The sequence below is a fragment of the Oryctolagus cuniculus genome, chromosome 12, assembly GCF_051225735.1.
Source record: "Oryctolagus cuniculus isolate XC-2025 breed Fujian yellow rabbit chromosome 12, ASM5122573v1, whole genome shotgun sequence".
Lineage (NCBI taxonomy): Eukaryota > Metazoa > Chordata > Mammalia > Lagomorpha > Leporidae > Oryctolagus > Oryctolagus cuniculus.
This window is the reverse complement of record NC_142878.1, coordinates 82,456,675-82,472,697: the sequence shown is the minus strand read 5'-3', so window position 1 is coordinate 82,472,697 and position 16,023 is coordinate 82,456,675. Positions and strand designations below refer to the sequence as shown.

At 46.6% G+C, this 16,023-nt stretch overlaps 1 protein-coding gene across 11 annotated transcripts in view; it reads right to left on the bottom strand.

Moving 5' to 3' along the window:
* Positions 1-16,023, bottom strand: part of FAM81A (family with sequence similarity 81 member A) — an 80,511-nt gene that overhangs the window by 22,148 nt on the left and 42,340 nt on the right. For all 11 annotated transcript variants that reach the window (XM_070054300.2, XM_089310492.1, XM_089310489.1 and 8 more), the window contains exons 4-6: positions 12,958-13,076; positions 5,345-5,474; positions 3,575-3,681 (exon numbers count right to left, since the gene is read on the bottom strand). In XM_070054300.2, the coding sequence (XP_069910401.1) occupies positions 3,575-3,681; positions 5,345-5,474; positions 12,958-13,076 (356 nt within the window). The remainder of the gene's footprint in view (positions 1-3,574; positions 3,682-5,344; positions 5,475-12,957; positions 13,077-16,023) is intronic.

Here is a 16,023-nt window from a genome sequence, read left to right as displayed (position 1 = left end):
TAAGGAAATTAATCACAGAGGGAAAAAATACTAAGATGTTTCTTTTCTTCCTGAGCAATAGAAATATTTATTTGGTGAGCTTGTGGAATCTATGCAGAATAGTAACAAATCTCAATACGTATACAAGTATTGAAACAGATCATCAGGGGCCAGTGCTGTGCCATAGTAGCAGGCTGAGCTTCTGCAGCACCGGCATCCCATAAGGGCGCTGGTTCGTGTTCCCAGCTGTTCTTCTTCCAGTCCAGCTCTCTGCTGGTGGTCTGGGAAGGCAGTAGAAGATAGTCCAGGGGCTTGGGCCCCTGCACCCTCATGGGAGACCCAGGGGAAGCTCCTGGCTTCGGATGAGCCCAACTCCAACCACTGCAGCCATCAAGTGAACCAGCAGTTGGAAGACCTCTCTCTGTCTCTCCCTCTCTCTCTGTGTAACTCTGTCACAAGTAAATAAATCTTTTAAAAAACAACAAAAGCAGCAGCAGCAGATAATCAGAGGAAAAGAACCATAACTTCCATAGGAGAATTCCTGTTAAAATCACTGAGAGTCCTGACATGGCATCAAACATGGAGGTACTAAGATGTAGGAACCAGAGAATGATTAATCAACTTCCCACAAATTTCTAATAAAGTTCCAAACTGAAGTCATTTTTTTTAAAAAATTTGTCAACTCAGAGCCTCACTTGTGTGTGTGCATTCACAAATACCCACTAACCCCTGGATCTGAAAATGCCAAGTTCACATAGGTATCGGGCTTTGTGACTGAGCAGAAGAGTGGCAGGTGAGAGTCGCTGCAGGCAGGCACAAACTTGAAGCAACACAACAACGAAATGGGAAAGTGAAACAGATCACAGCGCCCTGTCTCACACATCCCAAAACCAGTCCAGCACAGACCTCCCATCTCAACAACTGCAACAAAATGTTCCTCACTAAAGAGATCTTCCCATCTCCACATTGGCTGTGTGATCCGTTCTCCAACTTCACTTAGGCTGTTTGAAAACCAACATCCCACCCGGTTAACGTCCTCCGGAGGATTCCCGCGCCTCCATGGATATGACAGAAAGTCCTGGATGGCCGGCCCCCTCCCAGCCTCACGTCCCACCGCCTCCCCCACTCTCCATCCCAGCACCCAGGACCTGCACCTCCTTTGCGCTTCTGACCTATCACATCTCTCCTGGGATGGGCTCTTCTATTCCCTGTGGCCTCACTCTGCTCTCTACCTAGTCAGCCTCACCCACCCTTCAGCCCTCCCTCCCAAGGTCCCCTCCATGGGAAGGCCCACCCCCCCAGGACTCCCATTCACTCTCACAGCATTGCTGTGTAAGCGTCCCGTGCCTGTGACAAATAACCGTAAACATGCTGTCTTAAAACACCATGCAAGATTTTTCTCTTACAGTTCTGGAATCCGAAGTCTAGGCCATTTTCACTGGACTATAGGGAAAGTAAACCATGGCCTTGGCTTTTTCAGGCTCTGGGGGCCACCTGGGTTCCCTGGTTTGCAACCTCTGCCTCCATCCGCAGTGGCAGTCACTCCGGTCTCTGCTTCCACTCTCCGGGGGCCTTCTCTCTTGACTAAGACCCTCTAGCCTCCCTCTTTAAAGACCCCAGTCCTTACAACAGGCCTACTTGGAAACCTACGATAATCTATGCATCTCAAAACCTTTAACTTTATCACATCTGTAAGGTCTCCTTGGCCATATAAAGTGACATATTAACAGGTTTCAGAGATTAGGGTGTAGAGATATTGAGGGGACCATAACTCCGCCCACCACAACCAAGAGCTCTTCCTTCCAAAAGCTCTCATCACCATCAGCAGTAATAGCATGAGGAGTCATCAAAGGATTCGTAAAAAATGGATTAAAATATAAATGTACCTTAGTACAAAATATTTTGAACTGCATGCACAGTTTTTTTCATAATACACATTTTTCTATGAACCCAAATGTACAGATTTCAAAACTGTTTGCATGGGGCCAACGGTGTGGCACAGTGGTTAAGCCACTGCTTGCAACACCAGCATCCCATATCAGGGTGGCAGTTCAAGTCCCAGCTGCTCCATTTCTGACCCAGCTTCCTGTTAATGTGCTTGGAAGGCAGCAGATAATAGCCCAGTTACATGGGCTCCTGCCACCCATGTGGGAGACCAGGATGGAGTTCTTGGCTCCTGGCTTCAACCTGGCCCAGACCTGGCTGTTGCAGTCATTTGAGGAGTGAAACAGTGCAAGGTCAGCATTGTGGCATAGTGGGTAAAGCTTCTGCCTGTGATGCCAACATCCCATATGGGCACCAATTCAAGTCCTGGCTGCTGCACTTCCAATCCAGCTCCCTGCTAATGCACCCTGGGAAAGCAGCAGAGGATGGCCCAAGTGCTTGGGCTCCCACACCCAAATGGGAGACCAGGACAGAGTTCTTGGCTCCTGGTTCCAGCCTGGCCTAGACCTAGCTATTGCAGTCATTTAAGGAGTGAAACAGTGGGTAGAAGATATTCTTTCTTTCTCTCCCTCCCTTTCAAAATTAATTAATTAATCTTAAAACAAAACAAAACATGGGGCCAGCATTGTACCATAGTGGGTAAAGTGATAATGGCATCCCATATGGGTCCTGAGTCAAGTCCTAGCTGTTCCACTTCCAGTCCAGCTCCTTGCTAAGAAGAAGGTGACTCAAGTGCTTGGGCCCCTGTACCCACGTGGAGACCTGGAAGAAGCTCTAGGCTCCTGGCTTTGGCCTAGTCCAGTCCTGGCCATTGTGGCCATTTGGGGAGTGAACCAGCAGATAGAAGATTTTCTCTTTCTTTCTCTCTCTAACTCTGCCTTTCAAGTAAATAAATAAATCTTTAAAAAAATTGCACCAAAATAAGCTTATTTTTCCATTCCACTTCCCATGAACTTTTTAAAGAACCTTGGGATAGCACATGCTTATTTGTCTTTAAAGATTTATTTATTTGAAATGCAGAGTTACAAAGGGAAAGAGAGAGAGATCTTCCATACCCTGGTTCACTTCCCAAATGACCTCAACAGCCAGGGCTGGGCCAGGCCAAAGCCAGGAGCATGGAACTCCATCTGGGTGTCCCACCTGGGTGACAGGGGTCCAAGTGCTTGGGTCACCCTCCACTGCTTTCCCAGGTGCATTAGCAAGGAGCTGGGTCAGAAGCAAAGCAGTACTCACATGGGACGCTGATGTCGCAGGTGGCAGCTTTAACCAGCTGTGCCACAATGCCAGCCCACGCATGCGCTTACTTAGCTCGTGGTTTGATCAATGGTCGTCAAACCCCTGGACTATAAACTCTGCAAGGATAAGAGCACTCTGGCTTTTGTTCATTACTTGATCCTCAGCCCTAGACCAGCACTCAGTATCTACTTAATGAACAGAAGGATTTTTATCCAGTCTCTGAAAACCGTAAATATGAACAAGTGGTAACACACCACGTGGGCCCTTTCTACTCTGTTTGCTGGTTTTACTTTGTGCCATGAATAAAAACCAAAAGGGAAAAATCAATGCAGAGCTCATAAAGAGCTTCAACCAGAAAAATTTTTAATAAATTACAAGTAATAAGTTAACTGAAATAATTTATACATTTACTTACTTAGTATCCAAAAGCTGCAGCTGGTGGTTACTGTCTCTGTGGGACATCTTCAGTTTAGTGCTTTGCTCTGATATTGACAAGTCAACTCTGTTCAAAAGCTGAGAAATCTGGAAAAGAAACCTTGCTTATAAGTGCCATATCTAACCTCTTCAGATGTAATTTCAGAAATCATTCAGGAAGCTATATGTTATCCACGGCATTCAATTCAATCTAATTTCATAAATTCATTTAGGAGTTCACCTCGTCTTGCCAATTCCATTTTCTTTCTTACACATCCATCAAAAGTCAAGGCCAGAAGCCCTGCCAAAATATCCATCATGCACTGATCATTTAACTTTATGGCTCTCTGAGAAGCAAGCCCAACTCCTGCTCGGGACCATGACTTCCATCTGAGCATGAAACACAGCCCTCTCCTGACCTTGGAATTTCTCCCATGAATGTGGGCGGCTGCTAGTCACAGAGAATGGAATTTTATGGCTTACAAAGCCCATCAAGGGGGTGAGTATTTGGCACAGCGGGTCACCCACATCCCATACCAGAGTGCCTCAGCTCAAGGTCCCAGCTCAGCTTTCAATTCCAGCTTCCTGCTAATGAGCACCCTGGGAGGCAGTAAGTGATGACTCAAGTACTTGGGTCCCTGCCACCCAAATGGGAAACCCAGATGGAGTTCCAGGCTGCTGGCTTTGGCAGCAGTACCAAGTACCCAGTACCCATTACTGAGGGCATTTAGGGAACAAATCAGTGGATCGAAGATCTCTTTATTTATCTGGTTTTAAAATAAAATGTTTTCAAAACTCCATCAAGGTGCCAGATTTACCTCTGCATCAGGTGAAGTCACTAGCAACCGTACTTTATAGATATGAGACTCCTGCTTCTTTCTTCCCTGCTCTTTTTACTAAAATTTCATATAAAACGAGTTCTCTGTGCAAAGTCTGCTTTTCCTGCAAAAACTGGTGCTAAATGATCCTTACTTGAAGATTCATGGCATTTGTCAAATACAGAACAAAGAAAAGTATGCAACTTTGGGTGAATTTCTTTGTGTTCTAATTGGCTTGGCTACAGGGAAGTTTAAGACTTCCTTAGCATCTATTTTCTTGGGCAATAATTCTACCTTAACTGATTCTTCAAAGAAAAAAAAACTGCCTCTATTTCACTGGAATAGCTTTCTCTTTAAGTGACGTACAGCAAATAAGACAGATATTGCGGGAGAAGTCCTGGAAGGTGGCACCATGATGCCGTCAACAGCCAAAAACGACACTGTGAAATACCAAGAGTTTTGCTTTGTGAAAGTAACCTCTGAATCAAGGTAGGATACCCCCAAAATCATTAGCCCGCCTATCCCCTAGCTTTGTCCTGACTTTGTCCCACTGCAACACGTGTGATGAACCCCAGTGAATACAGTAACTGTTTCCTGAACCCAACACCGGGACGAGCGGCATGACAGAGAATGCTGGGTCACTTCCACATGCAAGAGGTAGTTTGGGACACATACTTTAGAGTTTCTGGAATACATCAATTGCTTGAGGGATAAGAAGAAAGAAAGAACTTTTACAACTAGGACTTTATGAAAAAAAATCTTAGTGGCTTGGTCATCAGACGTGGGAAGGGCCACTCTCGTAAAACAGAGGAAGGAGTAGAGAAAGGAGATGCTTGGGAGTTGCAGAACCCAAGCAGGGGCCCCAGTTGGTTCCTCCTTCAAGAAATGATCAGTGCCACATCATTCTTGGAACAAATGACCTGCTTTTGAAAGTTACCCGAAACACGCCTCACCTGTCCCTCTGCATCTTTGATCTTCGTCTCCAAGATGAGTTTGGCAGCTTGCTGCTCTTTGTTCAAGTGCTGGAGCCCCTCATAGGTTGATTTGTGCTCTGCAGAGAGTCGGGCTATGCTGGCGTCACATCTGTCCAGGCAAGTAACAGAGCTCATGTGCATTAAAGCTTAAAAACACGCACCAGTGTGTCCTGACACACAATAAAATGCAAAGCAACTGCACTATCAATCATTCTTTTTAACAGAGGCACAAATGGGTTCATCAGAGAGCTGTCCTCATTACGGTTTTGAAGCTAACACATAGGGATGTTGCTTAATAAGATGAGCAATGTAACCATCAAAGAGGCTATGGTTTGACAATGCCCATGAGTAGAACCCAGTGTGTGCACTGAGAGCCCAATTACAGAAAAGCCCAGGATCTGGGGCTCTGCAGTACCCTCTGCCCTTAACAGCTGGATGCTTCCTTCGGTTTCAGCAGCAGCTTCCACCATACTTGAAAGCATTTCTTCTTTTTTACCAAATCCCTTGTAAGGCTGGATGCGTCAGATGGGTTCCAGAGTGGCGGAAGGCTCTAGCTGGTCCATGCTGTAACAAAAGCTGCTCTGCCCATGAGTCTTACAGCTCAGCAGATCCAGTGATGCTCGAAGTAACTGCAGCAGATAAGCTGGGTATGACACCCTGTCAGGTCCCAGGAAGGGAGTCACAGAATGGACCCTGCTCCAGGACAATCGTGCCTGCTTTGAGAAGAAGCTGCTGGCTTGCTGTGTGGCTCCAGGAGAGAACGCTCACACACAGGACATGAGAGGACCCAGCAATCTGGACAGGCCACTGGGAGCACAGCAGTTCACGAAGGTGGGCAGACGAGCACCACTCCAGCTTCAAGGGGAAGGGAGGTACAGGCATCAGGCTTGAGCAGGTCCCAGAGGCACAGGCGAGTCACAGGAGCCTGGACGCCCCTGGCCTCCACTCCTGCTACTGTGCCAGCGTTCCAACCCACACCCATCGCTTCTCCAAGAACCTGTAGCTTCTGGAAGAATTCCTGATGACCAGGTGAAATGCAGGAGAAAAACTCGGGTGTGGATTCCAGATGGCCACATCCAATACGCTGGCACCAGCTAGCAAAAGACTGCTGATACGTGGAGATCCACTCGGGAATGTAGACACTCAGGAAGGGAAAAGATGATGGCAGATTTCAGACACATCTAGCGATTAATTTTACCTGGAGTAAGAGATGGCCAGACACTCAGAGGAAGTGGTTAACAGTAAGCGACTTGGGAAGGAAAATGAAGGACCTGTGAGAAGGTGCTGGGGCTGCCTACTTGGATCCCTCCTGAATGACAAGACACTGCTGCCCTCTGTCAGGGCTCTGCATCTGAGCCCTGAGGCATAAGTCAGTGCCATTTTATAAGGGAACATACACAATTTTAACCATCCCTGGATCGCTGTGATTTTTACCTTTCATTCTTTTCTAAGTCGTACAAATCCTCTAAGATAAATATGTGTGATAAATATGTTCAAAGGATGCATTATAACTGCATGGAACACGCATCATCCTACTATCTCTGCCCAGCAGAAATGAGGCTGGATTACAAGGAGGCCCCAGCCCAGCTAGACACATAGGATAGAGCCACTGTCATTAAAAGGTCAGGTTCAAGGTAGCAGAGTAGAGGAGGCAGTGGTTAGAGCCCCACTCCAGAATTCACTCATTCATAAACATTTACAGAATGTCCAGAGGATGTCAAATACTATTCCACAAAATGAGGATACAGTAGAAACTTTTTCTCTCCAATACAAATGCCACACTGTCTAGAATTTTAAAAATATTGTTATGTCTCCATTAGCACAATGTTATTCAGCTTGTGTGTGCATGTGCCTTGTATTGACAGGGATCACATCTGACATCTTGCCCTTGCTCATCACTCCACCAAGTCAGACAAAAGGGCCCCGGCAACTAGTTGGGAATTTGCTGAATAAGTCATTGTAAATGTACACTGAGAAGAAGCCTGTGCCAGTTCCACTTTCAGTAAATTGGCAACCTAGAGTCTTCTGAAAGCTCTCAGAATGTACATCTCAAGATGTATAATTGCCCTAAGGTCTCAAAGAAGTTCATGAATCCTTCCCTAAATGACAAAGATACTGAAAACAGTCTCCACTCACTAAATTGCACAGATTTACTGCAATCAACTATCGAAATCAGCATATTAATTGAAAAGGTGAAAATACATATCTCCAAAAGCTAGGGGGAAAAAACTGTTACTGATCTCTAGGTCACTGCCACCCATGTGGGAGATCTAAACTGAGTTCCTAGTTTCTGGCTCTGGCCTGGTCCAGCCTTGGCTGTTGCAGGCATTTGGGGAGTGAACCAAAGAATGGATGATTTCTTCTTGTCTGTCTGCCTCTCCCCCTCCCCTTTCAAATGGAAATAAAAATAAATAACTTTTAAAAATCTTTAGAATGGGGGTTGGCGCAGTGGCGCAGTAGGTTAATCCTCTGCCTGTGATGCCAGCATACCATATGGGCACCACTTCGTGTCCTGGCTGTTCTTCTTCCAATCCAGTTCTCTGCTGTGGCCTGGGAAAGCAGTAGAGGATGGCCCAAGTCCTTGGGCCCCTGCACCCGCATGGGAGACCAGGAGGAAGCTCCTGGCTCCTGGCTTCCGATCGGTACAGATCTGGCCGTTGCAGCCATTTGGGGAGTGAACCAACGGAAGGAAGACCTTTCTCTCTGTCTCTCCCTCTCACTGTCTGTAACTCTACCTGTCAAATAAATAAATCAAATATTAAAAATAAAATCTTTAGAATGAATTGCAGTAATGGTTACACAACTCTGTGAATACTCTAAAATAACTGAATTGCATACTTTGAATACGTGACTTATGTGGTATGCAAATTATACCTCACTAAATCTGTTCATAAAGACAGAAGAGAGGCAGAGTAGGGACTAGCACTGTGGTGTAGCAGATAAAGCCGCTGCCTGCTGTGCTGGTATCTCATATAGGCGCCAGTTCAAGTCCCAGATGCTCCACCTCCAATCTCGCTCTCTGCTATGCCTGGAAAAGCAGTAGAGGATGACCCAAATTCTTCAGCCCCTGCACCGGCGTGGGAGACCCAGAAGAAGTTCCAGGCTCCTGGCTTTGGATTGGCCCAGCTTTGGCCATTGCAGCCATTTAGGAAGTTAACCAGTGATGGAAGATCGATCTCTTTGTCTTTCTCTCTCTGTCTCTCTCTCTCCGCCTCTCTGTAACTGTCTGCCTTTCAAATAAATAAATCTTTAAAAAAGAAGAAGAGGAAAGGGACCAAGCATCACTGTTGGACCTTGCGGTGCACTGTGCCACCCTTAAAGGGCTCCTCGTATTATCCTACTCCAATTCCTGATATGCACCAGGAGCTTATGCACCTGCCTCAGCATGCACTGTCTGTAGGGCTCTAACAATGCAAACCAGAGCAGCTGCTGAGTCTTGGGGAAAATTCTCAGTAGAAAGCTACACTCTTCGAGCTCTTCCTAGGAAGAAACAGGAAACTTGTCTGATCAAGTCTTGTTTAGGGTATCCCATGCTTAGCATTGTAAATGTGTCTCTAGCTTCCACAGAGAACATGGCTTTGCCCTTCCAAGCTGGATCTAAGAGGAAAAACCAGGAACTGTTTCCTATTAATCATATTACTTGACAGATCCATAAAAAAAATAAAATTAAATATTAAGTCATACAACATCCTAGTAATTTAGGTATATCACTTAAAAAGTTCATACCCTTCTGATACAATTACATAATCAATTCAAGAAAGTTAAAACTTTGCCAAGGAATTTTTATTTTATAAGAAGTCACTTCAACAGTCAAAGCCTCATTGGCATTCCAGGGGAAAGACAAATACAGCCAGGAAACAAAGCAAAAGTATTTGTTACTGTAAGATTCCTGAAAGCATTTCAAAATAGTTTCTCTGGAGGCTGGCACTGTGGTGTAGTGAGTAAAGCCACCTCCACCTGCAGTGCTGGCATCCCACATGGGCGCCAGTTCAAGTCCCAGCTGCTCCACTTCTGATTCAGCTCTCTTCTGTGATCTGAGAAAGCAGTTGAAGATGGCCCTCGTGCTTGGGCCCCTGCACCCATGTGGGAGACCCAGAAAAAGCCTCTGGCTCCTGGCTTCGGATTGGCCCAGCTTTGCCCATTGTGGCCATTTGGGGAGTGAACCAGCAGATGGAAGGCCTGTCTCTCTCTCTCTCACTCTTTTTCTCTCTCTCCATCCCTCCCTCCCTCCCTCCCTCCAACCCTGTCTTCCAAATAAATAAATAAACATTTTAAAAAATAATAACTTCTCTGTTTTAGAATCAACAACATGAAGGTAACATCGCTGATGCTGTTTGCTTTGCTGCCTGCTCGCTCTTTCCCAGGTGGTACAGTGAGCCCCACATGTATCAGCTCACTTAACTTCATCTGCAACTACAGGGGCCACAAAAGCCCTCCAAGTTCTCCTGAGTGCCCCACTCCGCCCAGGAGCTCTGAATGTCTTCCAGTGCCTGACTGCTCTGGAGCTATCACGGAGCTGGGGTTTCGTTAAAGCCAAATTCCACAAACAAAGATTCAAGGATCTCCTGGTCCCGTGACAGTGATTTTCTCTTCTATTTTGTGATGGTGGAAAAGAAAAAAAAAAACAAAAACATATATTTAAAGTTAGCTGGCTGGAGTGAACTGAGATGATCCCCATTTTGTTGGCCACATTCAAAACCTCCCAATCAGGAGCCAAGAGACCATATGCCTTCTCCTCTCCATCAGGCCTGATCAGGGTACTGACCTTGGCCAGGTCACTATCATAGTTTCTTTGCAGCTGGTTTTTGGCCTTGACATCCACGATGAACAGGAGAGCACTGTGGTCTCCGTCCTCTTCATGGCAGACTCGGGGGACCCTGACAATGGCACAGTCGTCAAGTTCATTTCCCCTGGGAGTGCTCTTCCAAGGCTGTCTGGGCCGCCTCCGGAGCGGCAATGTCTTTGGTTGCCAGAAGGCGGCTGACACGAGGATTTCTTCTTTGTGGCTGTGGACTCTTTGCTTTGGCTTCAGCTTTGAGAGGGGCAGGAGCTTCCTGCTTTGTCTTTGGCACCAGCTCAGTCAAAAGCTACAGTGGTTTTCTAAGTCATGCATTCATCCAAGCACACAGAGAATGTTGAGCATCTGCTCTTTTCCAGAGGTTAATCCAGGCATTTGGCTAAAGCAGTGAAACACATGCAGCCCCACCCCCAGGACAGCACAGACAACAGAGATGCAACAGAGCCGAGGCAAGGGGAGCTCAGTGGAGTGGAGGTGTTCAGAACGACTGCCAGCGAAGGTGACATTTGAGCTGATCTTAAAAGACTAACAAGGGGGGCCGGCGCCGCGGCTCACTAGGCTAATCCTCCGCCTTGTGGCGCCGGCACACCGGGTTCTAGTCCCGGTCGGGGCGCCAGATTCTGTCCCGGTTGCCCCTCTTCCAGGCCAGCTCTCTGCTGTGGCCCGGGAGTGCAGTGGAGGATGGCCCAGGTGCTTGGGCCCTGCACCCGCATGGGAGACCAGGAGAAGCACCTGGCTCCTGCCTTCAGATCGGCACAGTGTGCCGGCCACGGCAGCCACTGGAGGGTGAACCAACGGCAAAGGAAGACCTTTCTCTGTGTCTCTCTCTCACTGTCCACTCTGCCTGTCAAAAAACAAAAACAAAAACAAAAACAAAAACAAAAAACAAACAAAAAAAAAACCAACAAGGGGGCCGGTGTCATGGTGCAGCAGGTTAAACTGCCACCTGCAACACCAGCATCCCATACGAGCACCAATTCGAGTCTCACTGCTCTACTTCTAGTTCCCTGCTAATGCACCTGGAAAAGCAGCAGAAGATGGCCCAGATGCTTGGGCCCCTGCACCCATGTGGGAGACCCAGTAGAGTCAAAATCCAGGCTCCAGATCGTGACCATTTGGGAAGTGAACCAGTGGATCTCTCTCTCTGTGACTCTGCCTTTCACAAAAATAAATAAACCTTTAAATAAATAAAAAAGAAACCAGACTAACAAGAAGTTAGAAAACAAGGAGGAAAGGCACACGAGGTCTCAGACAGCACACGCAAAGGCATGGTGACAGGACAGCATGGCCTATTCGGAAATGGACAGCTGGCCTCTGCTGAAGGGCACAGTGCGCGGGAAGACAGCAGTGCGGAGGTGAGCAGGGCGCCCATCACTCTCAGGAGACTAGAGCTCAGCATGACGAGGACAGTAAACACAGGAGCGAGTGGTCAACCATTCCTTCATCCAACCCACACAGCCCTCTGCTCCTGGACTGACCTTTCCCTAGCAAACCTGGACACACTCGCGGCATTCACCGCCCTTCACGGCTGTGTGCACACATTCGCCCTAACCCCACTGCTCGCCACGTGGGCCCGGTGAGTCCCTGTTCTCTCGTACACCCCCACCCCGTGTAGAATCCAGGCTGCCTAAGAGCCTGTTCACCAGGCAGCCCCTTCACGTGCTTGGCTCCTAACAGCAGCAGAGGGCAGAAGAAGCCCACAAATACGTTGAAACAACTGTCACATCCAGATAAAAATAATCCTAAACACGGTCTTGATGCATTGCCTCTCAAACCTGAACATGCACACGGATGCAGGGGTCTGACACCAATGCAGATGCTAACTCAGCAGCTGGGGGCTGATCCTGAGACCACACATTTCCCACAAGCCCCCCGGCTATCAGCAGCTAAGCAGTGCTGCTGCCTGGAGAACATACTTCGGGCAGAGAGAATAGCACTTTAGATTATCCGTGCTGAAAGATTTCTTTCTCAGATTGCCCATTTATCACAAACCAGTACTTTCAGAAAGTCTACCAAAGATGATTTACAAGGAAAGACATCGAAAATGTAAGTTCCAACTGTGGATCCCTGGATTCAGTAAACACAATATTCCTCCCACCAAACGACACGGGTCAGCGGAGTGAGCGCGCCCGCCATCTGCTCCCTTGAAGACAACGCCAACTGCAGAGACGCATGAGAGAGAAAGCATGGCAGGCCCAGCGTCTATCGCCAGCTTGTATGCACTACGTGGGGAACAGGCACAGCAAAAGAATGCAAGGAATTTCCTTTCCAGCTTCGTGAATATATTCTTCACCCACATGGAGCTTATGGGGCCACAAGCCCCATAAAACGGAGCACTGCGGTGTAGCAGGTTAAGCTGCTGTCTGCAATGCCCAGCATCCCACACCGAGCCCAGGCTGCTCTGCTTCCCATCTGTCTTCCTAACTAATGCACCTGGGAAAACAGCATAAGATGGCCCAAATGCTTGGGCCCATGCAACCCACTTGGGAGACCCAGAGGGTCTGGCCAGACTCTTGGTCACTCTATCTTTCAAATAAAATAATTTTTTTAATGGGGCTTATGGAATATAGGGAGGTTTTGTTGGTCTTAGGTTCACCTTACTCCATTTTTAACTGACACATAATAATTGTGTAAACATGCGGGAGGACATGACCTTCTGAGACAGGGATACATGGGTGACAAGCAAACCGGGGTCAGTGGCAGAGCCATCACTGCAGGTGCTTATGGTTTCTCTGCGGTGAGACGTGGACAGTGGTTTCTGACAGTGCGTCCCCCCCCCCCCTTGAGCACCTACCTTGCCACTCTGCCCCGAAGGTCTCCCAAGCCCGAGAGCTGCCGCATCTCCAAGGTCTTTAAGGCAGAATTCGTTCCGTAGCTAATGTTGTCCCTGGCTCGGATCTGCTCCTGGAGCACCTGACGACACAAAACACCAGAGAGGGAGGGCTCAGGACCTCACAGAGCCAAAGGCCACAGCAACAGCGCTCTAATTCTCTCATAGCAGGCTCCAAGTTAAGTCACCTGATAGACACATATACAGAAAACCAGGGGCTGAGGAGGGAGAGAGAGAGAGAGAAAGAGAGAGAGAGAGAGAGGAGAGAGAGACCTAAGACAGCACTCCACAACCAAGTCCCTTAATTTACCAATAAAAACCAAGATCCTTTTTCATTATTATTTCTTCCTTAATAATGAAGATTCTTTTTTTCATTCTTTTCCCATTTATTTGAAAGGCAGAGAGACAAACACAGATCTTCCATCTGCCAGTTCACCCCCCAGATGGCTGTAACACCTGGGGCTGAGCCAGACTGAAGCCAGGAACCAGAAACTCAATTTAGGTCTTCCATGTGGGTGGCAGGGACCCAGGGTACTGGAGTGGAACTCGAACCCAGGTACTACAACACGGGATGCAAGCATCCCAGACAGTTTCTTTTCAACATGCTATTTGCTGTGTCCACAGGTGAGGTGCAAAATGGTGTACGTTTTTAATTTTTTACATTTCATTTTCTAATTTCTTTTTTGATCTAAGAATATCTAGAAAGCCAAGAACTACTTAAAATTATGTTTCTTCATTTCCAGGAAGTTTAGCTTTCTTGAGCCATATTTATTATTTATAACTGCACTGGCCTACAATAAAAACTATAGCCTGTAAAAAATTCATATTTTTTAATATGTTAATGTTTGCCTTGTGGCACATGGTTTTGTTGTTGTTGTTGTTTGCCTCTCAAATAAATAAATTGTAAAATAGAGAGAAAGTCCCTATCTGCTGATTCACTCCCCAAATGCCTATAATGGCAGAGACCAAAGCTAGCAGCCAGGAACTCAATCCAGTTCTTCCATATGGGCGGCAGGAATCCAATTACTTGAGCCATCACCACTGCCTCTCAGGGTCTACATTAGCAGGAAGCTGGAGTCAGAGAGCAAAGCTGGTACTGGACCCAGGCATTCTAATGTGGACACTTTACCTTAACTGCAAGGAGAAATACCTGCCCCTGATTTTTTTTTAATTCCATAGATATGCAAAAATATGAATTCTCTATTTGAGGACCAAAACGTTAAACACGGCATTAGACTGAATTTCTATTTTTTTCTCTAGGTCATATTTATTTGAGTCTACTAAATCTTCCAGCTGTGAAAAGGCATAAGGAATTCTGAAGCTGTGAAATATTTTCATCAAGTTCTCTTCACATTTTGAACACTTTGTACTTTATCTATTTAGGTACCATGTTATGCGGTACATATAGATTTACGACCAGAAGTGTTTGTTCTATTAAATCACCTTCCTTATCCTATCAAGTGCTTTTAATGTGAAGTTACACCTCACCTGATATTAACATTGCTAGTGTTTTATAAATAATAAGGCAAAAGGGACCTAACTCTGCCTTACAGAGATCGTCATCTTTCCCGCCTACCAATGGCAAATCAAGCACTCCAGCAAAAAGAGAGATCATGCTAACACAGGTGACTGTGGCTTAAAGCCTAAAGCGGTCCCCTAAAGAAAATTTGGCCCCAGGACGTAGCCATCTACTTAGCAGAAATGAAAGCAGGGGCCAGCTCTGTGGCACAGAGGGTTAAAGCCCTGGTCTGCAGCACCAGTACCCCATATGGGCGCTGGTTCGAGTCCCAGCTGCTCCATTTCCAATCCAGCTCTCTGCTGTGGCCAGGGAAAGCAGTAGAGGATGGCCCAGGTCCTTGGGCCCCTGCACCCACATGGGAGACCCAGAGGAAGCTCCTGGCTCCTGGTTTCAGATCGGCACAGCTCTGGCTGTTGCAGCCATCTGGGGAGTGAACCAGCGGATGGAAGACTGACCTTTCTCTCTCTCTCTCTCTCTCTCTGCCTCTCCTTCTCTCGCTGTGTAACTCTTTCAAGTAAATAAATAAATCTTTAAAAAAAAATGAAAGCAGTCCAACTCAATTTGATACACCTTTGGATGACTTAGAATCTGTTCCTGTGTCTACATTACAAAGACCCAATCCAAGAAAGCAACTCCGCTGTCTTCCTCTAGGTGAATCAGAAGGAAAGAAAACTTTGAGAAAAAGCCACCGACAGCCTCGTGAATCACAGCACCTGCCCTGAACCACCGCCAAATGGAGTGGAAAGAGCACCTGTGAGACCAGCCTGGGAAAAGTGTCAATCAGTTAGCCAGGAAGGGGGTGAGCAGGTTCCCCTAACACCACAGGGCCACCACTTTGATGATACAGCAAGAACGAGGGCCCTAGCTGAACGGAATGGCTTTTGTGGTGAGCTTACAAAACAAAGGACCAGACTGAGGCAGTACCAGGCTGAATGCCTTCTCCTGGAAGACAAGTCACTTCATAGGCAAGACTAAATTAGGAAGCCATGGAAGATCGTGTGGAAGAAAGTACTGAGATCTGGGGTCAGCTCGCTTGACACAAACTTTCATGTTTTGTGTGCCTCTGCAAATCTGAGATTTATAGCCGTGAAATTTGGGACAGTTTTGTTTGCACTGATGTATAATTATGAACTCAGGAAAGGCAAACTATTTTCTACTGTTTATAAGCCTTCAACTAGTAGTTTTACCATCATGCTATTCTTACACTTGCTATTTTATACTTCAAATGGCTACATATTTTCAAGATATTTTTGTTACCCTCAGGAATCTCTTGTATATTTTACTACTTAAAACGCTATTTTTAAATAGTATATGTCTCTATTTTATATCTAAAACACAGAAATATAGACAGGAAAGGCAGCTTGTTGCTAAACAAATACTGTTATTCTATCGGGATTAACTTCACACACCAATTTTATAAACTTGCTCTATAGTGTAAATATGATTCACCTATGGCTGGCACCGAGGCTCACTAGGCTAATCCTCTGCCTGTGGCGCCGGCACCCCGGGTT